Genomic DNA, 27,411 nt, shown 5'->3' on the forward strand with positions numbered 1-27,411 from the left:
CGGGAGGGCATGTTTTGTACCTTGATTAAATTTTTTTAACTTGCCTCTCTCTCGTCCTGTACTGCTGGGCCACTGGACGCAATGGCCCGACAGTACAGAATGAAGAGAAACCTGGAATAATGCCAGCTACGACCGCCGGAATGGCGGTTAAGCACCGTCGCCGTACCGAGTGACGCCGTGGGATGCTGGCGGCACAAGGAGCAGTCGAAGCCGTCATCGGCTGCTTTCTCTACCTCCTCCTCCGAGTGCATCCCCTCGCACGAGCCGTGCATCCACCTGCAAACGGGCACCATCGCAACAGCAACCGCAGCAGCGATCAGCGGCAGCGAGACAAACAAAGTTATCACACGCAACACGAATGCGCGACGTTCGTGAGTACGAGGATAGATTACAATCAACCAATTCTTACATGACCTCCAGTGCTGATAATTATGGTTTAAAAATGAAACTGGAACGTGGTACAAGAGCAATCTTATTTTGCATAGAGTTCAAATGCACCTGTGTCTCAAAACAATGCAAAAAATTACATTAGGGTAAAAAAAATCAGGGTAGCAGGGTAGTGGCAGAGATTTGTTGTCATATTGCATTGAGAGTGGTGCACAAGTAAATGGCCCTCATGTTTCCCTTCGTAGAGCAGCGCCACAGCGGCGGAATGTGTCAAGATTTTGCTATTCATGGGAGCGAGAGAGAGCGCAACACGGCAGCACGGCAGCACGGCATGGATTGACAACAACAACAACGATGACAATGATGACGATGAGCCCCAGGGAGAGCCAGGGGTAATGTGAAGCGTGCGTGAAGGAGGTGTGCGCACATACCTGTCGCACTGGCGGCACTGAACGATGAGCTGCTGCTCGCGGTAGGCCTGAGCGCACACTGGGCACGTGGAGAGGCTGGTGCACGGAGCGCACTGCGTGTGGTTGTTCTGCCACTCGCAGCGGAAGCCTGGCTCCGACGCCCCGCACTGCAGGCAGCACACGCACCTACAGCATGCACGCACGGTGAGCGAGTTAGTGAAATACGAGATTTTAGTACTTGTGTTAAATCTGGTTTTAGTAGTAGTCACCGACACGCTCCGAACATAGACATTAGAACCTCCGATTGGTGCGGAAAAAAAGTTGAACATACATAGATACGTACATGCACAGGGATGGTCTTATTTGCAAGATTGACCCCTGGATAGAGGCTAAGAGGCAGGCCTAGAAGAAGATGGCTGGAAGTGCTGAAACAGGATGTGGAGGGACTTTGAAGTGGACGTGGAGATGGCCCAGGATAGGATTGAGCGAAACTTCATGGGCAATGCTACAGTGGGCAGTGCTACGCAGGTTGTGGAAACACTCATGTGTGTGATTACAGTTCTGGTACGGCCTATCAGAATTTTTATTTAGACTCGAGGAATCCGATGAGTTACGAAGCTTCTTTTTCACAGACGTCCAGTTGGGCAGACTTATTACTTACTGCTAGTGGTGGTGGACAACGAACCATCACGAGCTTTCAGACAAAAAAATACCAACAATCAAATCGACCTTTGAGGATTAATGCGGCGCCCTAAATGCCACCGCATCTCAAGACGCATGGGGAGAAACCAGTGGACAATTAAATCTAGATGATTTGAAGTTTTCATGATTGCAGGGATCCATACTCTTTGGTTCTTTCGGTAAAGTCCCGTAGGTAGAAAATAAAATAAAACAAAATGATTGAACTTATTTTGTTTTATTTTATACCTACGTGATTTTACCGAAAGAACCAAAGAGTAGTGGACAACTACTTTGCCGAGAGAGAGTTAGAGGGGTAATGGAAGTCACAAGCCAGAGGCAAACGGGGGGGGGGGGGGGGGCGGGAGCGAAGCCACGTTCGAGCGGCCGAACACTCAACTCACCACTTGCACTTCCAGCCGCCCTTGGGCACTGTGTGCAGGGGCGGTTCGAGGCAGTAGATGTGGTAGCTGATGTCGCAGTCGTCACACAGGAGCAGGCGCCCGGGGTCTGATGTGAGTCCGCAAGACTCGCACACCGTGCACTCCAAGCAGCGCCAGCCTTTGCTCAGCACCACGCGCGTGATCTGACGCGCGTGCAAGCACAGGGGAGAAACGTTCGTGGCAGGATTCAACGTAACGCAGTGAGGTGGAATGATGATCCAGCGCTCGCTAAAATGTACTCCAGTAACTCGCTCACAGTCGGTCAGTCGCTTCCTTGTCACTCTTCTATCACCGCTACCACGGTTACTGTTCTCGTCAACCTCACTCATTGATTCCTCCACCCGTGACGAAGATTTGGTCTATCACACTGTTACACGTCAACCACCACCACCACCACCGTAATGCAGGTCACCACACTTCTCTTTCTGCTCTGTCCCTCACAGAGCTCGACACTGGAATTCCCTCCCACAGCCTTTTCCCCAAGCGCTTACACACCATTCACCTTGTTCAATAAGACAAACGTGTCACAATTATCGATGATAACGCTGATATGGCGGCACTGTTTGCCGTCCGAGTTTAGCCCGACCAGGAGATTTACGGACCCCTCTCACCTTGGTTCCAACGCAGTACGGGTGGTAACACTGCCCACACTGCGAGCACGCGAGCAGCTGTCCCTCGGCACCGAGCCCAAAGCTGCCGCATACGACGCACATATCCTGCAAGCATACAAGCCAAAGCAAAAGACCAAGGTTGCTCGTATAGCCTTAACAGACTTGGTGAGGCAAGAGAGGCTAGCGAGCACATATTGAGTCCTGCACGACGACACGAAAGGGGGGGTGGGGGTGGTCAACACCACACAGAAATATACGCAGGAGCACACATGCACACGTTTACCTATAGACTTTAACAGACTGTTGGGGCAAGTGATGTCAGCGAGTAGCACAAAGGGGGTGGGGGGGATGTGGCAAAGACCACACACTGCCACCTTTGTCTCCACGACTGTAATAAATTTTGGCCGAGTCGACATAAGAGGCCCAGGACTACTTCAGATATTCGCTGCTGATGTTAGCCGTGGATGGAAATGGAACTCGCATCGCAGGGTTTGTAGCGTAGTGCGCCAACGACTGCACTATCGCACACATGTACGGGCAAAAAAAATGGCACTTTTCCAAAGTTTTCTAGCATATAAGCACATACTCTTAGTTCTTTCGGTAAAGTCTTTTTTTACCGAAAGAACTAAGAGTATGAATCCTTGCAGTCACGAAAGCTTTAAATCTAGAACATATAAGCACACTTTTACAATTGCTTTCAATTGGCCCTCTCAGCAAACACTACAATGCACTCCCTTCATGCTTTGTGAAGAGTGCTTGTTGCTGTCAATCAATCGACGTGTTCATCTTTAGACCAATGACAAACCAAATTATTTAAAAAGACAATCAGCACAATTTGTTTGTTAGAAACATGATGGGCGTTTTTTAATCCAGCCTGGACGCACTTTTTTCAAAGGAGCTTCAATTACAATGAGAAGATTTTGAGTCCAAATTCCGATCAGGGGGACAGGTGTTGCCCTTAACTGCTCAGGTGCTGCCCCGGTTTTTTGTAGACAACTTTGTGGAACGTTTCCATCCTGCGACTAGACTGGCTTCTCCTGCCAGAAGAACATGGTATTTCACCAACCGGCACTCTCTCAGAGCCACTGACATAGATAACCACATCCACCCCCGCCACACTCATTTCAGCAGGTGGAACCACTGCCACTTGAATGTTGTGCGTGTGACCGTCTCTGAGACCATCTCAACGGAAGAAAACCTGGTTTTAGATTTGAAGCTTTCGTGACTGCAAGTATTCATATTCTTAGGTTTATTTGGTAAAGTCACGTAGTTAAAAAATTTAAATTAATAAAAGTAAAATAAAAATAAAATGAAAATCACGACGTTTCGGAGGAAACACAAGCTTCCGTCTTCAGGTGTGACGGTTCCACCTGAAGACGGAAGCTTGTGTTGCCTCCGAAACGTCGTGATTTTTATTTTATTTAACTTTTATTAATTAAAATTTTTTACCTACGTGACTTTACCGAAAAAACCTAAGAATATGAAAAACCTGGTTTAATTCCAGGTTTCTGAAACTCGAAGATTATAAACCCAGGATCACAATTCGGTGGCTCCGATCAAGGCGACCCGCGGATCCTCCCGACACGGCCGTTACGAGTCTGGGGCTGCGTTCCCCGTACCTGCTTGAGCGTGTACTTGTCGTTGGTGGAGAAGAGAACGACCGTGTTAGGCATCGCGTCCTCCGACGGCTCCTCCTTCTTCATGGAGCCCTCGGGCGTGAAGCCCTGGGTCGTGGAGACAATAACAGCAGCGCGCGCGCGGGTGGCAGCAGACAGCATAAAGGTGAGTCGTGGAAGAAGACACGAAAAAAACAAGATGGAATGGCACCGCAATTCAAACGTGTAGGGGAAAAAAAGACTGCCGGGTTTAAAATTGAACAGCTTTCACATGGGAACACCACCAAACAGAATTTCACCATATCAATGACGCGCCAACGCCTACACGACATAGCAATTACCCAATGCACATGCCTACCAATGTAACGCAATTTGAGTTCGCGTAGCACAGAGCATCCCAGGACGCTTTTACAATAAAATAAATAACCGAACAGACAAGCCATTGGGCTAAACAATCCAGCTCAAAAAACACGGGTTTGATTTAAAGTGCCGGCAACACACACGATCGCGAACCAGAGGAAGATACGTAAAGTTGATGGGGCAATTACGTGTTAAAAGGTGACGGATGTTATGGACGTTGAAGAATGAGGCCATCGTAGTTAATTAAGACGTCACATTATGGCTCCAGCAAAACTGGGTCTAATTCGTGGCGATGCCTCTTTGCCCTCCTCTCACCGGCGGTTCGCCACGCATCAGTCACCCGATGAATTAATGAATGTGAAACCGCAGAGCCGGATGTTGGCCAAAAGAAAGCCAAGGACCAAATACTTGAAGTGATTTTCTGTGTAAATTTCAATGAGGATTATAGGTTGAAACCATTGCCACTTGCTAAAGACGAGAGAACCCAGTTTAATTACGGGTAGGTGAATGTCTGGGCTGAGTAGCCAAGATCTCTGAGGTGCCTACCCGCACAGCGCTTTTGCCGGCCAGCGACACGGCCATTATGAACCCCTCCCCACAACACCCCAGGCTGCCGGCCACCTTCCCTCGTCTACCCAAGTTACAAAAACATTGCTTCACCCCCCGCCCCCAGACAAAGCAAGCAAGCAGCAATCATCTAGAGCTGGAGCCAGTGCTCACAAACACCCGAGTTCTCACCCCGGACGTGGTGATGCTGCCCGTGGGGGAGCGGTAGCTGCCCCCTCGCCCACGGCCCCTACTCTGGGGGTGTCCTCCGGGACCCCCCCTCGGGAACCTCCTCCCACGGAACCCGACGCTGGGACCCTGCGGGTGAAAGGGAACGTGGCACCAAGTCAAATCGCGAGCATGCGTGGCCGTCACGCAAGGCTCTCGCGAGGGCGTCGTGTCTCACCGACAGCCTGCAGCTGTGTCGCAACGAGCGGCGATGACTGCTCTGTGCTCTCCCAACCGAGTCATTTTGGAGAAATTCTTTGAATTGGACAAATTGACCACAGGTGACCTCCACTGTGAAGCAGACGGCGTGTATTTTTATAGTTATTACACCTCCAAAATTAATCAAGGCGGTCGCTGGATTTGAATCGTGAACCTCTGCAACAAGCTGAGAACGCTTCAGTGTTGGGCCCTATCGCTGTAATTAAGATATCAAATACAAAGATCGCCTGCATAGCCTTAAAAGACTGTGGGGGTAAGTGCTGTTAATAAGCACCTATGAAGGCCGGCACGGCACACGAGGGGGCAGGTGGCTGGCACCACGCCCGACCGCCTTTGTGTCCCCAGTGGCGATGTTTACACACCGCACCAGGTACTCATTTGAGGCAGAGTCGACCTGGGGCAGGCCCAGGACCAGTACAGAAAATTGGCACCGGTGTTGGCCGTGAACGGGAATCCATAGCACTAACGCTGTCCACAATTAAGAACACACAAGTCACCTGCATTACCACAACCGCCCTGCAAACCAATCAACCAAGCAATTGCGGTGGCAGCGTTCTGCCCACCACTAGGTTGGCACAGTCACCTGCAGGTGCCGGATGCGTGAGCGGCCAGTGGAGAAGCGTTGCCTGAAGATCGCCGGCTTCCCCATGCCGATTCTCGGCATTACCGACTGCGAGGTCCCCGAGCAGCACGCCATGGAGTACGCCGAAAACTTATGGGCTCCACCAATGTTGCCGCCGCTCCCTCCGCTGCTGCCACAACCACCACCCCCGCCGCCGCCGCCAATGGCAGGCACCAGTCGTTCCCTGACTGGCACAACTGACAGCGCTGTCCGCTCGCCTGACGTCGGGAAGGACTGCGCGGGAGCAGCACCGGCGGGACGTGACATCGTCACGGTGCCGGCGGTTGAGCCCGGCGCCGCGATTTTGCCCAGTGCCTGGGGATTCGATCCGGCAGCCTGCCCCGTCGTTCCGGCGACACCCCTGTCGACAGGACGCGGCACCCCGTGCCTCTGCGTCGGCTGCTCTGCGCCGACGCCGCTGGCACTCGGCGCCTCCCTGGGCCTGTGCCGCTCGGCGCCAGAAACGGAGGGCGCGTTAGGCGGGAGCGGGCCCGGCGGTCGTATGGGCCGACCCATCTCGCGGGGGTGGTACTTGAAGGCGAGGGCGGCGCCGGCGCTCGCGGCGGGCTCGTGCCTCGCCCCGCCCGGTACGTGCCCGTGCGGGGGAACCACCTTGGGCGGCCTCGCGGCGCCGGGACCGAAGGGCCCGGAGTGCGGCGGTCGCGACGCAAGTTCACCGTGCCCGTGGGGGGTGCCGTGCGGCCTCGCCATGCCCCCCACCGGCGGTGGCGGTCGCCCCGTGGGCTCCAGCTTCACGTACGACTTCATCTTGTCGCGGGGAAGTTCGCGCGGCCTCCGAGGCCCCGTGAAGTTGAGGCCCATCCCCGGCGGGCGATCCTCCCGACCGTCCAGCCTGGCTTTGTGGAGCGCGGCAGCGCCGGCGGTGGCGCCGTGAGGCAGGCCCGGCATCGGCGGCCCGAACGGCCGGCGCACCGGGTGGCGGTCGCGTTGACGGTCCGCCTCGCTGCCCGCGGCGGAGGGGCCGACGGGCGGATGGCGGTGCCGCTCGGCGAGGCTCGGCCCGTGAGGGGGATGAGGGAGTGCCGGGCGCTCGGGGTCGCGGTGCCGGGGCGGCAGGCGTAACGAGGGCGGCCGGGCAGCGTCTGTCTCCCTGCTGCCAGAGCCCGACGCGATCCTGGAGCCTGGGTCTGCAAAAAAAACAAAAAACTCGTTCGTTGATCAAGAGAGACATCTAAAGCTGGCGCGCACAGAAGGTGGCGATATCTGGATTGACCATAGGGGCTCGAAGCACACGGTGATTCACCAGTTATTTGGACATCTGTGAAAAAGCGTTCATAGCTCAAAAGATTTCTCTGGGATAAATTTTTTTTTTCTAAATTAACCAGACTGAAATCACCAAACTTGTCATGAAAAATAACCTGTGTGTTGACTGTACAAGTTAGCTAAATTTGATCTCGGGACAATAATATGAACTCGGGACAATAAAAAAAAAGGTTAAAATAAGAACAGCGGATCCTTGGATCAACGTGTGTGGTGCTGTGAGCATGACTTTGTTGTGCAAAAGAACACACGTGCGTGGGATATGTACATGCCAACTTGTCACAGTGGGTAGCACAGGTGGTGCATCTGCCAGTCACCTCGGTCAATTAACCCGTTACATCTGGGTTTGTCATGTGACCTTCTGCCAAGCAGGCCTTCGACACTGTGTTACAAATTTGGCGACCTGAGTTTGATTCCCTACCACTGCTGCCTATCAGCAATAAGAGATATGTGAACCAGCCTTCAGCATCCCCTAGGGTTGACGTAGCATTAAATTGATAAAGAGTACACACATCGGCACTAGGAAGATAAAAGCTTCGTGCTGGAGACACCCATCCCCTGGAGAGGCGCGTCATCCCTAATAGGTGCTCACTAACGGAACTTGCCCAACCAGCCTATGTAGGCTAAACAGATGATCCAGTCTTTGCGTGTCGAAGTGACTGTGTGGCTATTTGTGCGACCCTGGGTGTGTGTGTGTGCGTATTGCCAGTCTTATCAGCTGTGAAAGACAACGGTGTACGTGGCGGCTTCTTGTTGCTGAGCACAGGAGGAGCAATGTAAAGCGGGCAGCAACAAACGGTACTCTCAAAGAAGCAACAGGTACAGAGCTAACGCGTCTCTTGAATTGAGTAAGTAAGGTTGTATGTATGCTGCACTTCTTTTGCACCGTACGCAACCAACCATGCTAATCGGACGATATAATTAGAAGACGGGAGAAAATTCCCGAGCCGCTTTGTCGTCCGCCAGTCGAGCGGTGCATGCATTTAGACGGGAGGGGCAGTGTGCGTGCGTGGCAGCGAGCGTGTCCCAGTGGGGGCCACCACACCTGCCGTCGCGGCCAAAGCCGCCATTGGTGGCGACTTTAAGGGGACGACGTCTCTGCCGCCGGGAGCCGTGCCGGGCGGGGGCGGTAGCCTCCTCGGCCGCTCCCTCTGCGCCAGCGAGCGGGGCCGGCACAGCGGGCACAGGTAGTCGCGGCAGTCGAGCCCGGTCCGTACGCCGGACTCCTCGCACTCGGCGTGCACCATTCTAGAACGACAAGCAGGTCCGTCCATCCGTCAGCGCGTCAAGTTCGAGTTTAAGAATTTACACCGCGGACGGGCGGCCAGCTCTTGGCACACAGGGGAGCGGCGAGCACGAGCCGTAGTCGGCTGCACAATTGTCGGTGATGAGCAAACGCACGCGAAAACACCACGCACGCGCACACAGCCATGCGAGCCAATGAATAAATGCACCTGCAAGGACACACAATAACGGCTGCCGTATACTTTGTATTTCTTTAAATTTAAATCTCGATGGTGCTATCGGTGTCAAAGGACGAGATATCCATCATCTCTCTCGCAGTGAGCAGTGAGAGCAACTCCATGTTGGAGAATGGTCCAAAGAAATGGATATCACAGAGCTTCCCCTCCGGAGATCCCTTTCAAATGACCACCGGTCCACACGGTAGAGCGCAGCGCCTCCCGACGTGTCAACGTGCCGTGGCGTCATCTCAGTGTAACTGCATCATCGTGGTGTACTGCAACATGCCGTGGTGTGACACTGACCGTCACGTGGTGCAGAGGAACGGCGTTCGGTAGCAGGTCGTGGTATGATGTGTCGTGGTATGGAGTGTTGTGGTACGAAGCAACCGGTTTTAATTTAGTCGTCGTTTTAGCCTTCATAGTCTGACAACCTGTGGCATTTTAGTCACTTTTGCGTATTTAGTTTGGTTATTAACAAACTAAATTGGCTATATTAGTCAGCATTTATATTAATAAACAAATACAATTTGCAAACTAAAATTCCACAGGTTGTCATTAACTAGCCAGACAGAAAAAAATCACGATAATTTTTCCATTTATTGCTCTTAAATGCCCCAGCATTTCAAAGCACCTCACCATCTCATGTCAATAGAGCCGTTTCTTTTCCTTTGTACGTACGTTGAAATTATTTCCCACCATACACAGCCAACCGTGCTAGATTAAAAGGTGAGGAGGAAGAACAACTAAGCCGAGACCAGAGCACCGACTAAATTAACAGTGGGCACAATGCATCGACGTCGCGGGGTGCGGCGTAGACTGCCGCGCCACCGACAGATATCCAGCGGCGCGGAGCGACCCGACAGCGCCGGCGCGATGCCCAACTGGGACCTCACCTGCTGCAGCGCTGGCACGCAAGGAGCGTGGACGCGGGGCGGCGGCCGTGCGCCCTTCCGCACACGGGACAGGCGCGCCCGCTCGCGCGCTGCTGGTGGCAGCGCTCGCACAGCGAGTAGTCGCGGTGCCAGCGCGAGCCGGGCTCCGCGCCCGCCGATCGCGAGCCGCAGTCGCTGCACGACCGGCAGTGCTGCGAGCGCGCACGGGGCAAACGGGCACACACGGGCATGTGTATACGAGCACCAGAGAGGAACACGAAGATAAAGATCCCCTTCATAGCCTGAACAGACTCTTCGGGCAAGTTCTGTTAGCGAGCACCTATGAAGGCCGGTATGGCACACGAGGGGGTGGGGTGGCCAATACCACGCCCTACCGCCTTTGTCTTCCGAGTGGCGATGTTTTACATACCGCACCAGGTGCTCATTTGAGGCTGAGTCGACCGAGGAGAGGCCCAGAAACGATTCAGATAATTGTCATTGGTCTTGGCCGTGAGCGGGAATCGAACGCGGGTCGCCAAGTTCGTAGCGCATTGCGCTCACCATTACACTACCGCTTCTCACGCATGCACACACACAACAAGAACAGCTGCCCTTTGCGATTCCATGGCAGCGATGTTCGTATGGTGCTTATGCCAGGCTAGACACACTTAATGGACAACCATCTTACTCCCACGAGGCGGTGGTTTTAATTCCCTGGAGTTATCAAACGGGATTATGAATGCCTGCCCCTTTAGGGCCTCCGGCACATGCTTAAAAGGTCCTCCCATGTAACCTTCATAGGCTGTTGGAAGAAAGTGCTCTCGGTGAGCACCTATTGAGGCTGGCATGGCACGGGAGAAAGTGGTGTGGCCAGGGCCGGTTCAGATATCACTTGACACTGCCGATAGCCATCGAACTCAGGATTCTGGGTTCGTAGCGCAGCATGCTAACCATCACTCTCCACCCACCCACAGTCACATACAAGTATAAAGAAGAAACACACACATGTATATACTGTACATGTAAAGACCTGCAGGTGATACATTCGTGTATGAGCTCACAGGTGTGTGCTTGTTGTGTCTGGTCTTATTGTACCACAATCATAATTACCAACAGTGTTTTAAATTAATCTTATATGAACTGATTTGGTCATAATGAGTTACAATTTCTGGTGATAAAGGATGGCAGTAATACAGTCTTGCATGTGGGAGGCCGCACTTTGCCATGTGTTGGCTCAGACCCAAGCCAATGACTGATTCGGTGAATAAATTACTGATTAACAGATGCCATGTGCATGACATCAATGTGCGTTCCATTCACATGCGCCAAGCCCGAACGTTGTGTACACAATAAGAATGAAACGTTACATAGCGGTACAATAATCACATTTTAAATCAAAGCGGGGGTGGGGGGGGCAAAAAACCCCACGAAAGGAACCCGTGTTTGGCTGTGACGTGCGAAAGCTTTGTTAACGAGCACGCAATCGGGCGCCTGAGTCGCTGGATGTATACAATCGTTGCGCCTGCCAAAGCGTCGGGTTTGTGTATACTTGAACTTTTTAAAAACTTTTTTACTCACCAATTATTTTCCAACTGTGCAACCGCAGTAAATCAATGGCAGAAAGAAATTCCACTCTCATCGAAAGCAGTGCTGTCACCGCGAGTTAAGAGAACAAATAGCAAAAAAACTCACATTAATCAATGCAGAGGGGCTCTCGACAATGACAACAGGGCCATTAGCCCAAAATGTCACCCATCATATAATTATTCCCCCCTCTATACGGTAGCATTATTGACGGATGCACATTGAGTTGTTGTTTCTTGTGCTCATGCTCCACTGCCAGGTTTCAATTGCCTCGTATTGAAAGTGGGGGTAAAGTATGGGTGGACTGCCACCTCTTCCATGACAACTGGCCCCTGTGCACGAGAAGATTCAAATACCCTGAAGAGGTGCTTGCTAGAACTGCCTCCAGTGGAGGGCCTTTCATCAGCATTGCCATGAGCTGGCAAACGCGAGTGCTGCGCCTTTCATATTCTTAGGTTTTCGGTAAAGTCACGTAGGTAAAAAATTAATAAAAGTAAAATAAAAGAAAAATCACGACGTTTACAAGAGATACTACCCCGTATATATACGGGGAAGTATCTCTTGTAATCTCTCATTTACTTGATATAGCTATCGTGCTGTGACGGTCCACCTGAAGACGGAAGCTTGTGTTGCCTCCGAAACGTTGTGATTTTTATTTTATTTTTATTAATTTTAATTCTTTACCTACGTGACTTTACCGAAAAAACCTAAGAATATGGCTGCGCCTTTGCACATTTCTGCAATCCAGGCTCAGTTCCCTGCACTCGGCCCATGTAGAATTAACGGGCTCGGATGCTTAGGAATTGGGTGGCAGGGTGGAACAATGGTAACACTCGTGCCTGACAGCAAGAAGTGCCTGGGTTCGATTCCTGAATCGGGCGCCTTTCTCTACAGAGTTTGCAAGTTCTCTCTCTCTCTCCCCCTGTTCTGCATGGATTTCGTCCGTGTTCTCTGGTTTCCCCCGAAAGTAACATTTAATAAACACACAATGTAACTGGTATTGGCCAAACTATTACCTGCAAATTTCTCAATTGGGATCACACACGGCAGCAGCATTGCCCCCCTACTGATAAATCTTGGCAGGAGCCTCCTGCTCAAGGAGTCTTGAGGCTCGCCGAGACTTTCCTGGGTAAATAAGCGGGGTGGAAAAAAGGGATCGCACGTGTGGGTGTCGTGCGTGTTCACACCCATGCGCGCAAGCGTGTGCGTGCCCCAGCTACCCACCTTGCACTTCCACGTGTTCTTGGGAATGGACTGCATGGCGGGTCGCAGGCAGTACGTGTGAAAGCCCTTGTCGCAGGCGTCGCACACCAGCATCTTGCTGTCATCGCCCGGCTGCCTGTACTCACAACCGCAGCGTTGCACTCACTCTTAACGTCGCGAAACTCATGCCGCACGATGTGTGGTGCATGTATGTATGTATGTTGAACTTCTTTCGCACCGCACGTAGCCAACCGTGCGAATCGGAGGTGCGGTGGCTGGTAGAGCGCCAAGTAGGAGCCACTGCTCTGCCCGTATCTATCGATGTCATTGGCTTCCTTGAGGCTAATCTGCCTTGGGTAATTTTACGATTACATTGTATCCCTCCTACTACACCGTTGTCTGTTGGGGGTGCAACTAGCCCTTGAGACAGTCATGTGTCTTCAGCGATGATATGATTTGTTCTCCGATGCGTGCGTTGCTCTTTCTGTGTCTCAGTTTAATTCCCAGGCGTGCATTTCTTCCCCATTATTTTCCCTGCCTTTCTATATTTGTCCAAATGCAACGAAGAGACATTGCATCGTGATTAAAGTGGGCAAGATGTGTTGCTGGAAGGGATGACGGCCGACGGACGAGACTGGCGATGAAATGGCAGCCAAAGGAGAGACCACCTTGGCGAGGAAGCAATGACATTTGCTCGTTTGCAGGAGCTAAATGGACCGTGGACATCGCGATACTGTGAGTGATGGTGACGATGTGTGGAGGCCTTCATTCCGCAGTGGATTGATCGAGTGTTTTTTTACGAAGCTGTTATCTAGGAGAACTCACATACTGGCTGTACATGCCAGTGGACTGAGAGGATCCTCTGCCGACCGTGGCTGAATTACAAAATGGGACAGCACAACACTAACCACCACTCAGGCGCCTCACAACAATGATGTCCACAAGGAGGGCAGGCGATTGGATCTTCGAAGACAAGGAAGATGTAGTGCTAGCATCAATAACATTGGCCGTGATAACCCATTCGCGTCTTGACCTTGACCGTCATTTGCATTAACATACATTTCTGATTTGCTGTGAATGTGACACTGGATTAACAGTTGCCGACGCATAGTTGTTCTCGGGGTTAAAATGAAATCACTAGCACTAAAGGCTTTAGATATATACACAAACTAAAAAAGATTAAAAATCTCGATATCGCGGTTTAAAAATAAAAATTGGGAAAGTAACATAACACATTGACCGCCTATCACCGACGGATCAAAACGTAGTTGACTCAGCTGACGCGCACGTAACGACAGCATCGATTCGCCAATACGGAGTGAAGTGCTGTGGTGTCGGGAGGTTGATGCGACGATTATAGCAAATGCACTCGCCATTGCACAAAGCTCCGTAACAAAGCCTAAAGATACCCGTGTAGTCTATTCATATTGTTGGGGCTAGTGCTGTTAGCGACCACCTATGAAGACCGGCACGACACACGAGGGGGTGGGGGGTGGCCAGCACCACGCCCGGCCACCTTTGTCTCCACAGTGGAAATTTTGATACATCGTACCAGGTACTCACTTGAGGCTGAGTCGACCTAGGAGAGGCCCAGGACCGGCTCAGATAATCATCACTGCTGTTGGTAGCCGTGAGCGGGGATGGAACTCGGATGCCGGGCTCATAATACAGCGGGCTAACCGCTGCGCTACCTCTCCCCCACACGTGTGCTCGCACGCCCACATTCCTACATGTGTGCGTGCGTGTGAGCGTGTGAGTGTGCGGACCTGCAGGTCTGGCATATCTTGCACTCTGGGCACTGCCAACCGGCGCGGATGGCGGTGCTGGGCGCGATCTCGAGGCAGCGGCCGTGGTAGTGCTGCCCGCAGCTGGTGCAGAACAGCTGATTGTGCAGCTCGCCCGGCTGGTCGCACACCACGCAGTTTGCCTCCTCGCCCGCTGCACACAGGCACAAACACGGCAACGCACGCGCGCGCGCACAAGGTTCCACCGAGATTAGATTACTGCTCTTCATGTACGAGACAGAGCTCCCTCTATCCGTTAATCACTTAGGCTTTCGCGACCAATGTTATTGAAAAGGTTTTTTTGTGTTAGATCGCGTAGGATATGTGTCGTAACCCTCCACCACCCGACACAGCCAGTAAGGTTTGTCACGCGCCAATTAGTTACTACTTCAGCCCACCGGTGTGCTGGAGAGTAAATCCACAACATTTACAGTTTGAGTAGTACGACGTTTCGCTGGTAATTACGTCCAGCATCATCGGTCGATTTGCCAAAATAGTGAAGCAATCCACCTGTTAAATAGAGCAAGATGACGTCACCCTGAACCCATCAGATACAGAGATCAGAGGCGGAGAAGTTCATTGTAATAAAATAGTACTGTAGATTATTAATCAGTTAAATCGCATGTGTTTCCTTTATAAGAAATACCTTTATTATGACTCACTCTGTCCATTCGAAGCTCCCCAATTTTAAAGCCGATTGTGCTACGGGGCTGCCCTTTTGAGTTAAAGAGAAAGGACCGTGGAAGTGGACGCCATAGAAGCACGTCTGAGCGGGGCAACACTTTCGGACCGCTCACCAATGGTCACGGCCTGGTGAACGTGGTCGGGGCAGAGAAGCGCGAGGGAGCGGATGTCCTGGAAGGTGCCGGCCACGGCGGCGCACGGGTAGTGGTACATGTGCGAGCAGCTCTCCACCCAGCACTTGACGGTGGCACCCAGACGGCGGCAATGCTGGCAGCGCTACTCGAGACGATGGGGGGGGGGGCGGAGGGGGGTGTTAGGGCAACGCTGGCTGCTGGCTTAAGTCCTGTTAAGGCAGTAACTTTACGTAAAAAATGTACAAAGGTATCATTTAAAAAAATACACGAGATGGTTTCCCACGGCTTATGCCACTACTGATATATTTTGAATCTCAGTAATTAGTCTTTGCTCTATAAGCCTCGGGCAATAATAATTCACCTCAAGAATCCCAAAAGGTATGAAGATTATAGCATTGCACGGTGTATATTTATATATATGATGTCCCGGATTTTTGCCAGTTGCATCATCGTACACCACTCAAGACGATGTATTCCCATGTAGCTCTCCCCTATTCCGGTATTGCGAAGGAAGCTTTTTTCGCACGATGTGCTCCTGACTCAGGCACCGTTGAAGATGGTGAAAGCAAAGGCTGCAAAAATTGCAGGTGTTTGGTAATGACACCCGTGTCACTCGACTCATCGTTAAACCCTCGCCTCGGGGACCGGGTTAGGGTTCAAAGCATTTGTGCATTCCCTTCACCAGCACACACCACTACTCAATGAGAGAAGAAACCTGGCATTAAAAAGACAGTTGCATTATAACTGTACTCTCTGTGCTTTGCGATGCCATGAAAAGAATATATTTCCAATTTGGAACTCTCATAGAGATGCAGGGTATTGTCATACAAAGTTAGAAAATGGCCACTGGAAGGAGATATGCGAGAACTACTTATGAAGTTTCTTCAATTGCCTTTTATCCACACCAGGAGTGCTAGCGATGCCTTACTCGCGTGACCTGCAGCTATAGGAGTGATTGTGACATGGCAATCAACCACATATTTTATTTCTCCGAGCTGAAATAAGCCAAATTATGCAATAGGGTATCATCCCATTGTTGCCACCTGGATAATTTTCGGGAAAAAAAACACACGCCTCAATCCAATCCGAAGCTGTTTTGTGAGCACCTATAAATACATAATGGTGGATTTGTGGCCAATTCCACACGCAAATAATATGCCCCGTAAAGCCTTAACAGACTATAGGGGCAAGTGCTGTTAGTGAGCACCTATGAAGGCCGGAACAGTACACGAGGGGGTGGGTGGCCAGCACCATGCCTGACCGCCTTTGTCTCCCCAGTGGCGATGTTTACACACCACACCAGGTACTCATTTGAGGCTGAGTCGACCTAGGGGAGGCCCAAAACAGGATCAAATAATCGTCACTGGTGTTAGCTGGGTCGCCGGGTTCATAGCGCAGCGCGCTAACTGCTACACTACCGCTCCCCACACACAACACATAACACGACTCACGTGAGGCCAATTCCTTTCTGAAGACAGCCACATCACTGCGGCTTTTACTTTAGCCGAGCCAACGAAAACCAAGTCAGGTGTAGAGAGTATAAGATCTCACTGGTGAAGTGCACCGTAGCTTTGGGTGCTGTGATTGTTTTAAAAGTGCAGAATGAGGACGATGCTCTTTGTCCCACACAAAAGTGCACGCCGGTCTCAGCATGCGCTGTCAAGTGTGTCACACGGCAGTGTCTGGAGTCTGCGATGTCTTGGTGTGGGGTTTCAGGTAAGGGTTACGTTGCCAGCAATACTGCACATCGATAGGGCTCCAGTGTCAGCATATTTGGTCAATGTACGCGGTTCAGCGGTGCCTGTGCTCAGCCGCCAGTGTCAAGGGCACTGGCGTCAGGTGTGCCGGCGTCAACGTGACGGTGCGTGGTTGTGCCGGTCACAGAACCGGCGTTGAGTCTTGAGCATCTGTCACCTGCTTCACGGCGGCCAGCACGGCGCGGTCCACGTTGATGAGCTCGAGCTCGGGGGAGAGGCACACGCCCTCCGACCAGGCGGCGCAGCAGTGGTGCGCCCAGCAGTGGCCTACGCAAGGACACGCGTCGCGACGCCACAACACGTTCGTGAGCCGTTACTAAGCGACGCCGTGTGGCCCGCGTCGCGACGCAACGACACGACCGCGAGTCGTTACCAAGCGACGGCGACGAAGTGTGGCACGCGGCGCGTCGCCATGACATGACCACGAGGCGTTGCCATGCAACCGCGACGCCATGTGGCACGCGGCGCGACGCCACAACATGACCGCGAGGCGTTACAAAGCGATGGTGATGCCGTAAGCCGTCGCCAGGCCATGTGGACTGGAGTAAGCTCGCTCGTAATGGGAGGACCCCAAATGGACAGATTCGGTTGTCAGCGATGGTAAAAGTGAAAAGTCGCTGATGAAGTCACGGCGGTGAATAAACGCAGGCGTGACCGATGAAGTGGCGAGCGGCTCGGTGAATGGAGGCCAATGGATACACCCGCAGTGTAATGGCTCGCTGACGAGAGGTCACAATGCTGACTCCGGTGATAATTCATGGACAGGTGAAAGCTTGCTGATGGGAATTTGTGAAACAAACTCAAATGCTGTCCAAGTGCAACAGTAAAGGACAACTAATTCAAGGCAATTAGATTTTCTAAAAAAAATTATGTAAGAGAAGCTGGCTATTACAAGAATATGAAACAGAATAATATTAACTTTGGTCTTGCTGATAGGTAACCTACGCTGTCTTTATTCATTAACAGGGCTTGAAACTCAATTCAGAGAACATGGAAACAGAGCCTAGATATGCAGCTGCAAGGTAAGAGCTGTTTAGTGTTGGAAAGAAAAACAATTAGCTAAGTAACACAACCATGAGTTTCAAGAGTGCACCGATTGTTTTTCACGGGGGTTCAAAAAAAGCTCCTTTTCATTTCCTGAAGCTCGCAGCACATGGAGTGAAATACCGGTCATCGTGCCCAACACCGCGCCGTGCTACGCGAGAATACTTCAGAGGGGCCCGTCCAGCACAAACCGCTAAAAAACCTACGCACCGCTCGTTCACATTTCAATTGTATTATTTTTCTCACAAATGAAATATCAAATTGGTATCAAATTGACAGTGAGACAAACAAAGGTCCCCCATAGAGCCAAAACACACTGTTGGGGCAAGGGCTGTTAGGGAGCACCAATGAAGTCCGGCATGGCACACGAGGGGGTGGGTGGCCAGCACCATGCCCGGTCGTCCTTGTCTGCCCAGTGGCGATGTTTACACACTTCACCAGGTAAGTCGACGGAGGTGAGGCCCATGAGCGGATTAGATAATAGTCATGGGGTTTGACCGCGAGCGGGAATCAAACTCGGGATGCCGGATTTGTAAGGCAGTGTGCTAACAGCTACACTATCGCACACACACACACCCAGCCTGGGCAGGTATCTACAAACATGAAGGAGATATTCATTTTCTTCTGCTGTGGCCTCTCCAAGTCACACGCGAACGTACGATGATGTGTCATTACCCGTGGGCTTGAGCAGGTCCCGGATGGCGACATCATCCGGAAGTCCCACGCGCTGCAGCTCCTCAAGGGCACTGAGCGCCTGTGCCGGCGTTCGGCTACAGCAGCAGCAAACAGCAGCAGCAGCAAACAGCAGCAGCAGCAAACAGCAGCAACAGCAGCAGCAGCGAGCAGCAGCAGCAAACAGCAGCAGCAACAGCAGCAAACAGCAGCAGCAGCAAACAGCAGCAAACAGCAGCAGCAGCAAACAGCAGCAGCAGCAAACAGCAGCAACAGCAGAAGGGGGCAACAAAAATACACGTGAAGCCTTATTAAAACGAGGAGCAGGCAAACGCTGCGAGTGCAGAGCTTCTTCAGCGGCTGCGTAACCATGTTGCATGGCTCTTCATATGCGTGCAGTATGACTCGCAAATGCACGTCGATTCATTTATTGATTGTACTCTCCCACGTGCCAGCCCCAAAACTGTCTCTATGCTCGCTGCAGTGGCACCAAGGAGAATTGCTGAATTTTAATGTGAAAGAAGTCCAGTGGACAGCCACACCGATGACCACATATCCTTTATGGTCTTGTGTGCTTCCAACACACAATATAACTCATTTTCTGTGAAGTCTTTGAGATGTATAATTATCGTAATAACATTTATGAATCTCGTGCTCTTAGTAAGGTGGTTAGTAGAGGTGTCATGATTCCTCCATCCTTGTGATTTGATGAGCTGGAAAAATGTAGGGTTGCAATTCAATTTAAGTATAAATTGTGTATTCTCTTCTATTGTGATAAATGTAGTGGCCTCTTGTGGCAGCAGAGGTTACGTGAAGCCAATATATACATGGTGTGCAAAACTAAATTAACAGTACGAATTGACAATTATATTGCGAGTGTGTGAATATATATGTTAACTCATGAAGCGATGAATAGTTACTGTATAACGGCTACAAGATGCATGCGTTGTTGGTGTGGCCAGTCACACACTTGTAGCCGCACCTTTGTCTAATTTAGTGCTGATGTGATGTGGGCACACACAACATACCAGCTTTTTATTTCAGGTTAAGTCAACCTCACGGAGCCCCAAGCCTGATGTGCATCATGGCCAGAAATCGTACCCAGATTATTTGGGATCGTAGCGAATGGCGCTGACATTATCCACTGTGACAGCTCTCCCGACACGTATGCCCAAAGACAACGATCTGCCTTTAGCCTGAACTGACTGTTGGTGCCAGTGCTGTTGGCGAGCGCCTATCAAGACTGGCACGGCGCTTGATGGGGTGGGGTGGGCAGCGTCACAACTATCCGCCTTTGTATCCCGAGTGCTGATGTTAGCACACCCCACCAGCTACTCATTTAAAGCTGAGTCGTACTAGGGTAGAGGCCCAGGATCAAATCATATACATATGGCACTGATGTCAGCTGCGGCCAGGAATTGGAACTTGGGTTGTCGGGTTTGTAGCACTGTGTGCTAACCATGACTAAGCTAACCGCTCCCCAGGTATGTCCGCGCACACACATTCACACGTACACCCACACGCATTGTGCCAACAAAAATTAGCAAAGGCACTGCTACAATAGTATGTACACACGCATACCCCCCCCACACACACAAGTACAAGCACGCAGGCACAGCCACATACGCACACACCCCCCACACATAAGTATACGCACGCATATACGCAGCGGACGAACACTCTTGGCATGCTTGGCCTCTCTCCAACCAAAACAGCCCATCGAACCTAAGCCGAGAGCCAACTGCAGGCATCGAGTTACACCCAAAACCTTCAGCGCACGCTGCTGTTATAGGTAAAGCACGTGACCATTAACTGCCCAGTAATTATGACGTTTATTATTATTGACGTTATACGCTTGGCCGGGAATAGCCGGTGTGTGAGCGCACTTGCCACCGAGCTAGTTTACATAGTCAGTGGTTGGCTTTTGAAACAACAATGATGCGCCCTTCGACAGCCAGGGTCCCCAGGGCTTAAACACCCAGCATTCTCAGCAGTGCCGGCTCAGTGTCTCTTGACACGGCCAATAAATTTGCCCTCCAAGCCAGCAAAGCCACCGTTCAAGACGCTACCACCACGTCAAAGCACCGAGCTGGAAATGCAAATATGAGCAGCTACTCTCGAATAAACCAAGTCCTCAAAATAAGCGAAAATTGATGGTCTCGGACAGCACAAACCAAAAATATGACGTTAAATTTTGTTTGTTGCTCAGAGTAAAAAAAAGTAAAACTTGCTTAGTGCCAGACGAGACCATTTTCGGAACAACCAATAAAGCTGTGCCTCCAGTGTGGCTGGGATGCAAGGTGATGCACTGCTCACTTTGAGACTTGCTTCTTGCCACACCGCACTGAAAGTGCAATCATAAAATAATTTAACACAACGACAAAACTAGCTACAAATCTAGTGGCAGTCCCCTCACCTGTCCCTTGGTTTGCTGATGAGCGGCACACTCGCCGAAGGCGCCGGCGCTGGCTGCGAAGGCCTCCTAGGCGGCGCAACGGCAAGACTAGCGGTGGCGGTGCTGGCGGCGTCGGTGGCACCACCAGCGGAGGAGACAGCAGCAGAGACAGGGGCCACGGCGCTTGCTCCGGCAGTGCTCGTTGCGGTGGTCGTGGCGGTGACGGTGGCGGTGGCCGTGGCGGTGCCGGCGGCCCCGGCAGCGACACCGGTGGCGGCACCACCGGTGCATGGCACCCGCGCCCTTCTGCGTCGGGTAGTGCACAGGCGTCAGCAGCCCCGGGGTGGCGTTGAAGCGCTTGAGCTCTCCCTGGCCCAGCGAGCTCTGCTCGTCGCGGTTGCAGAAGACGCAGCGCTCATCCGTCGGGCTGCGCACGGCACACACGCCGCTCCTCATCACCACGACCGTCGGCGTCGTCACCGTCGTCGTCTTCCTACAGGGCAGTCCATCATTGTTATATGTGGTCACCACTTACGGAAGAGTGCCCCGCAAAACAACACTCGCGTGGAATCTCTGGATGCTCTGGGCAAGCGCCAAGGATAATAAACTTACATCAGGGATTACACGCATGCCGATGGTTAAATCGTAAAAACATGGCCAGGTGCCAATCTTTGTCATTGTCATGGTCGTGTTGCCATCACCGTTACCAACGGGCACGTAACAATTCAATCTCCCAATGACTCGATCAACTGTGACAAGTGTACGTCGGAATTCAATTCAGGAATTCATTACTTCGTGTGCTGTTTTTACCACCACCTTTTTCCTTCATTCTGTTCCGCTTACACATTTTTGCCCGTTCCATCAGGCTACGTGTACAGCGTGTGTTTAATTTGAAAGCAATGTAAATAAACGGCTCTCTTAAGAGCTTTTCCCTTTCTTGCCATCATGCTTGTTCAACTTTAGTTCCATTTTTTCTCATCCATAAGCTAATAAATAAGCTTAACAATTGCAGTCAACCAGTCATTGCTTGCCAATGAAAACCAATATCAACCAGATGTCACCTGGTTGAATAAAGGACAGCATTAAATGGAGATGGAATCGGGGTCGCAGACCGTTGGCTCTTACCCACAATAACACTCATGGTGTCAACAGGCAACGCAGGGGTTACATTTATGTTTTTCTTCAAGACGACACATTGACCCGAAGTGATTAGGAAAGTTGAAACCGCTCCAGGGTTTGCCTGCTTAAGATAAATGTTTTTGGAATAAACATTAGTCCAGAAGGCCCTTTGGCGAGATGAACCGACATGTGATTTTGTTTCTTTGCCAGTGAAACGGACTATTGTTCATTCTTTTTTCTCTTTATGACCTTTGGGTTGCATTCAGCTTTGGCTCCCAGCATTTCAACCCAAGTTCATCTGCAGCACCAGACCAGCCAACAGCCATGCCTACCATATATTATTCGCAAGACTGAGCAGTAGCTCTCTCATGAATGCAATTTCTTTTGAATTGTTTACACCGTTGTCAAGAATAAAGTCACATGAGTGAACAGAATTATTTTACAGCACTTGAAAACGTAACTTTTCTTTTTCTAAATCCCACAGGTAGAAGGAGTTAATAATGGTTAAAAAAAATTACGAGAAACTTTGAATGCTGAGCACATGCTGGGTTCAAATGAGGACGGCGAGCCCAACTTGTGTTAAAGAACTGCTTTTTGTATTAGCACTGTTGGCTATGTACGGTGTGAAATAAGTTTGACATACCTACATACATCCTATGCCAAAATGCTGCGAGTTCAATGGCTATGGCACCAATGCAAATGATTGTACAATAATAAAAAAACATTACTATACATCTTTGTGTGTCACTTAATAGAGCCTAGGACAGGTCTGAGGACTGCGAATTTGTAAACACGTTTCGGCTGATTGGCACGCAGTAAACCCACTCCCTGCCAAACTCTAAGGAACAACGCCTAGCGACGAATAATTTCTCACTCACTCACGCGCCACTCGCACACTCACGAATGGGGGAGCATTCATTGCCATTTCATCGACCTCATCTCTGTACCCCCCCCCCCCCCATCATAGAGCAGGAATAAAACAGCATTCCCATGACAGAGACAAGTTATCATTAGGATAATGGCTGTTGAATTCCAAAGAGGTTTTCATGTCATGGACTACCGAGTGGTGACGATCGGCTGAGTTGACCTCTGGGCAGGGATTTTTTAAATTCCGAAACACAGTTGCAGAGCACAGGTTCAAAACAACAAATTAACTCGTAGGCTTTCGCGACCAATATTATCCATAATAGAGGTTTTTGGTTAGATCACGTACATATGAATGTGTCATTAAAACAGCCACCATACGACACAGCCACACAAACAAAACGTGTCATTTGAACGTGCGACCAGCGTTAGATTTGTTAACGATATTAGTGACCAAAAATATTCGTCAACCACTTGTTTTTGTTTTAATTGTGTTGGAGAGTAAAACGCACAACGTTTACCATTCGAGTATTAAAACAGCAAGCGGCCAGCTACAAACAAGCACAATCAAAGTAGCAAGAGATATAAAAAACTGGTTTCTTCAATTGAGAAAAGTTATTAAAAGAGCTTGGGGAAAGAGAGACAATGGGATTCGATCCCAAAGTGGGGCAGTGTGGGAGAATAAGCAGGAAGCGCGGTGTTGTGACCTGCGGTGTGTGGTGGTTGAACACAGTAGGGATGATATGAAAGAGCCAGTCATTTGAACGTGTGACCAGCGTTAGATTTGTTAACGATGACAGTGACAAAAATATTTGTCAACGAGTTTTTTGGTTTTATTTTCGTTAAACGATGACCGCGAGTGGTCGGAAATCAATGAGCGTGACGATGACTACGGCTGCTGCCCAGCAGAGACCAGAGCACAACGCTGACAAGACAAAGGCAACGAGAACCCCAATGATGACGCACGACATAGACGAAGATCATGTAGGAACGTTATTAGAAAATGCAGTGCACAGAGGAAGACCAAAGATGGTAATGTGTGTATATAAAATAATTCACCGATTGACTGATCTCAATATTAGTAAGGTGGGCTTGGGGGGGGGGGGTTAAATGATGCACCAAACATTTAATAACAAAGAATGGACTACATTTCTATCGCTTTAGTCGACCAGACAACAATAATCACAAAATGAAATCCACCAAGACTAAACTAACATTCTCAGGCTGTCGTCGGCTAGACCAGGACTATATATATTTTAAAAAATGCTGAATAAATTGCCGCTGCAGGTGACCTTCTGATTATAAGCCATGCGCTCTAAACCACTGTGCCACCTGGCCAGGTATTGAGACATTCTTAAATACTGTAATTCTATCGTCATCTTTCAAGGCTGTTCCCTGGCATTCCATTACGCTGTGGTGCCTGCAGGAGTTCCAGAAAGACGTTCCTTCACCTCGTGACTTGATTAATAGTAAAAAAAAATTGAATATATTATTCATTCGAATGAAATACTACAGCTATTAAAAACTGCTGCAGGAATATCAAGCTCTGCTGAGAGCCGACACACTCTCCAGACTGAATACTTACATTTCAAAGCCAGATTTTCTGTTACCGTTGGAAGGACTTAATTTTATTATATTCACAGCCATTGACCATGACTGCTTCAAAAGCTAAAGCGTACTTTTAAAAAACTCTCAATATTTTTCCTAAAAAAAATTTTGTTCACATAACTTGCTTTTTTTGAACCACCTTGTGACTTTACATTTTTTGTTGCTTTTTGGTTATTACATCCAACTTAACCAGTTCTAAAGAAAGGCAATTGCATAAGCAGAACGTCAGTCTTCCAATGTGATGAAGAAGGCAGTGATTATAATGATGATTACGGATTTAAGATTTTTCTTCTTCTTCTTCGTTCGTATGGCTGAAGATGCAGAGCAACACCAACGTCACATATTCTTAGGTTTTTTGCGGCAAAGTCACGTAGGTAAAAAATTAAAATTTATAAAAGTAAACTAAAATACAAATCACGACGTTTCGGAGGCAACACAAGCTTCCGTCTTCAGGTGGAACCGTCACAGCACACCTACGTGACTTTACCGAAAAAACCTAAGAATATGAATCCTTGCAGTCACGAAAGCTTCAAATCTAGAACCAACGTCACATTTAGGTGGTCAAGCCAGACAACCCATCATGAGCAGTAGCCAAACAATTTCTAATTCAAGGTAATGCTTTTTGACAATGACTCGCCGAAAATATATATTGCCTTTCCCCGCATCTCCGATTAGCACGGTTGGCTAAGTACAGTGCAAAAGACGTTCAACATACACCCTATTTCTTTAGTAGGGCACATAGTTTTTGTTCTAGATATTATCTCTAACATCCGAACAACACTTACACACATGCACCAGTGACTAAGTAACCGATTAGAGCCAAACAATGATCACTAAATAACACAAGTTCACATGCACACCACATCACCACACTGACGTGAGTGACAAAGACAAAGTATTAAGTATCCCAAGTAACGCCACGACCCATTTTTAACTGTGTGACACCGGCACATTTCAGACTAACCGAACCTGCCACGTATATCCCTTCATCACTGGCACATCGGAGCCGTTGCCAGCGTGGTGCCCTCTTGGTATTGGGTATTACTCACTGGCTATTTGCCGAACCAGAACCAAACTGTGAAGCTCTGGCCTCACAAAAGACAATTAAATCCGGCTCGAGGCCAAGCAGGGCCAGGCGCGGGGTCAACGGACTCATTGTGTGGCGATGTCAGCGATACATGGGTTCTGCAGTGCAAAAACTATTTTTTTTTACCAGGTAAGGCCCACTGAGCTACAGACCTCTTTTTCAGAAGCAACCTGGCCACAAATGGTAAACTCAACGAAGTGGCTTATCATTTGGGAATTTATTGCAGCCAAATACTATAAACGCAAGTCGATTCTAAATGTGGAGGGAAAAGCCTGAGGACCCGTAGAAAAATCCACATGACAGTGGGGGAGAGAGACATGCAAACTTTATTTATACAGGCGTCAGGGTCGGGATCGACTCAAAACCTGCATATCAGGCGAAAACGATAACATCTCGCCACCGTGGCACCCCAACAACCTGCATCCAAATTTCGAGTTAAAGCTTTCGTGACTGCAGGGATTCATCTTCTTGGTTCTTTCGGTAAAGTCACGTAGAATGGAAATAATAAAATAATAAAAAGAAACCAATAAAATAATTCTCACGACGTTTCGGCCACAATGCAAGCAGCCGTCCTCAGAAACGTCGTGAGAATTATTTTTATGTTTTATTTTTATTATTTTATTATTTCCATTCTACGTGACTTTACCAAAAGAACCAAGAAGATGAACCTGCATCCAGCCGAGCTGTGCCGGGGCTGGCTGGGGCATGGCCTTGACGCCGCTCGGCCACGATGGGGGTGGCGTCTCACCTCTTTGGAGCGGCGGCTTCGTCCCTGGACTCCAGCTGCGAGGGGTTTTTGGCACCGAGAAAGACGACGGACGCCCGGTCCACCGCTGGCTTCCGCTTCACGTCTGCGGCAAACGCGACCGACAGAACGGCGGAGTCAGCGTTTGTTGGCGCACGCGGTCGTCCCGCGCCGTCAAGAGCGACGGTGGCGGTTCGCAGCGATGGTGGTTATGGTAATTACGGCGGTTATGGTTTTAGAGGCGATAGTAAAGGCGGTCAATGTGGGGTAACGTATGCGTGTATGTATGTTGAACTTCACTTGCACTGAACGTAGCCAACCGTGCTAATCATTATTGCACCGGTGGTCATATCCATCGCGGTGGTGTCAGTGGTTAAGGTGGTGGAAGCCGACGCAGTGCTCGTAGGCAGGCTGGTGACTGTTCATTGCGGTGGGTCATGGCAGCGACGGAGCTACCGCCGCCGTCGCCGCCATCATCGTCGTCGGCGCGTTACCTTCCTGCTCCGCCTCCTCGTCGCTGTTCTCCTCGTCGTCCTCCTCCTCATTATCGTCGTCGTCATCGTCGTCGATGACGAACACGCGGCGCACCTTCCGACGCGACCTGCACGCGCACGCAGGGGCTCGTTACTAACGGCATTACACAATCGAAATGAGGACGGAGCATCTCCTTACACAAGGGCATGCAGAAATCCCGCAATTAGGATTCGTTACCGCCTTCAAACATGCATTTGTCCACGAATGTGTTTGATTGGGGATGATGATGTGTTCCGAGGCGCGCGCATGACGTGTGACGTAGGAGGAGGACGTTGCAAGTAATGAAATCATCGCTTTGGCCGCCAAGGGTGAACAGTTTGGCTTTTGTTTGTTTTTTGCAAAGTTGTGGGCAACCCTTTGATCAGTTTGGTCAGTTTTTTTATGTACTTCCGAGTTAGAGCACAACTTTATCCTGAAACTTTGCTCAGGACTCATCTTCACTCTCGTTATCGTGAAATTCT

General features: G+C 50.2%; 1 protein-coding gene across 1 annotated transcript in view; it reads right to left on the bottom strand.

The window, feature by feature from the left end:
- Nucleotides 1–21,311, bottom strand: part of LOC133349747 (histone-lysine N-methyltransferase 2C-like) — a 74,588-nt gene extending 53,277 nt beyond the window's left edge. Inside the window, 15 exon segments of the mRNA XM_061563465.1 lie at nucleotides 167–276; nucleotides 819–983; nucleotides 1,880–2,061; nucleotides 2,530–2,634; nucleotides 4,149–4,253; nucleotides 5,244–5,369; nucleotides 6,082–7,268; nucleotides 8,447–8,649; nucleotides 9,758–9,948; nucleotides 12,545–12,659; nucleotides 14,290–14,461; nucleotides 15,105–15,267; nucleotides 17,040–17,149; nucleotides 18,602–18,696; nucleotides 21,015–21,311. Of these exon segments, the coding sequence (XP_061419449.1) occupies nucleotides 167–276; nucleotides 819–983; nucleotides 1,880–2,061; nucleotides 2,530–2,634; nucleotides 4,149–4,253; nucleotides 5,244–5,369; nucleotides 6,082–7,268; nucleotides 8,447–8,649; nucleotides 9,758–9,948; nucleotides 12,545–12,659; nucleotides 14,290–14,461; nucleotides 15,105–15,204 (2,761 nt within the window). The 5' untranslated portion in view covers nucleotides 15,205–15,267; nucleotides 17,040–17,149; nucleotides 18,602–18,696; nucleotides 21,015–21,311.
- Nucleotides 21,312–27,411: the final 6,100 nt, after the last annotated feature.

Source organism: Lethenteron reissneri, chromosome 31, assembly GCF_015708825.2.
Source record: "Lethenteron reissneri isolate LAM-NWPU_2019-01 chromosome 31, ASM1570882v1, whole genome shotgun sequence".
In the NCBI taxonomy this organism is placed as follows: Eukaryota; Metazoa; Chordata; class Hyperoartia; order Petromyzontiformes; family Petromyzontidae; genus Lethenteron; species Lethenteron reissneri.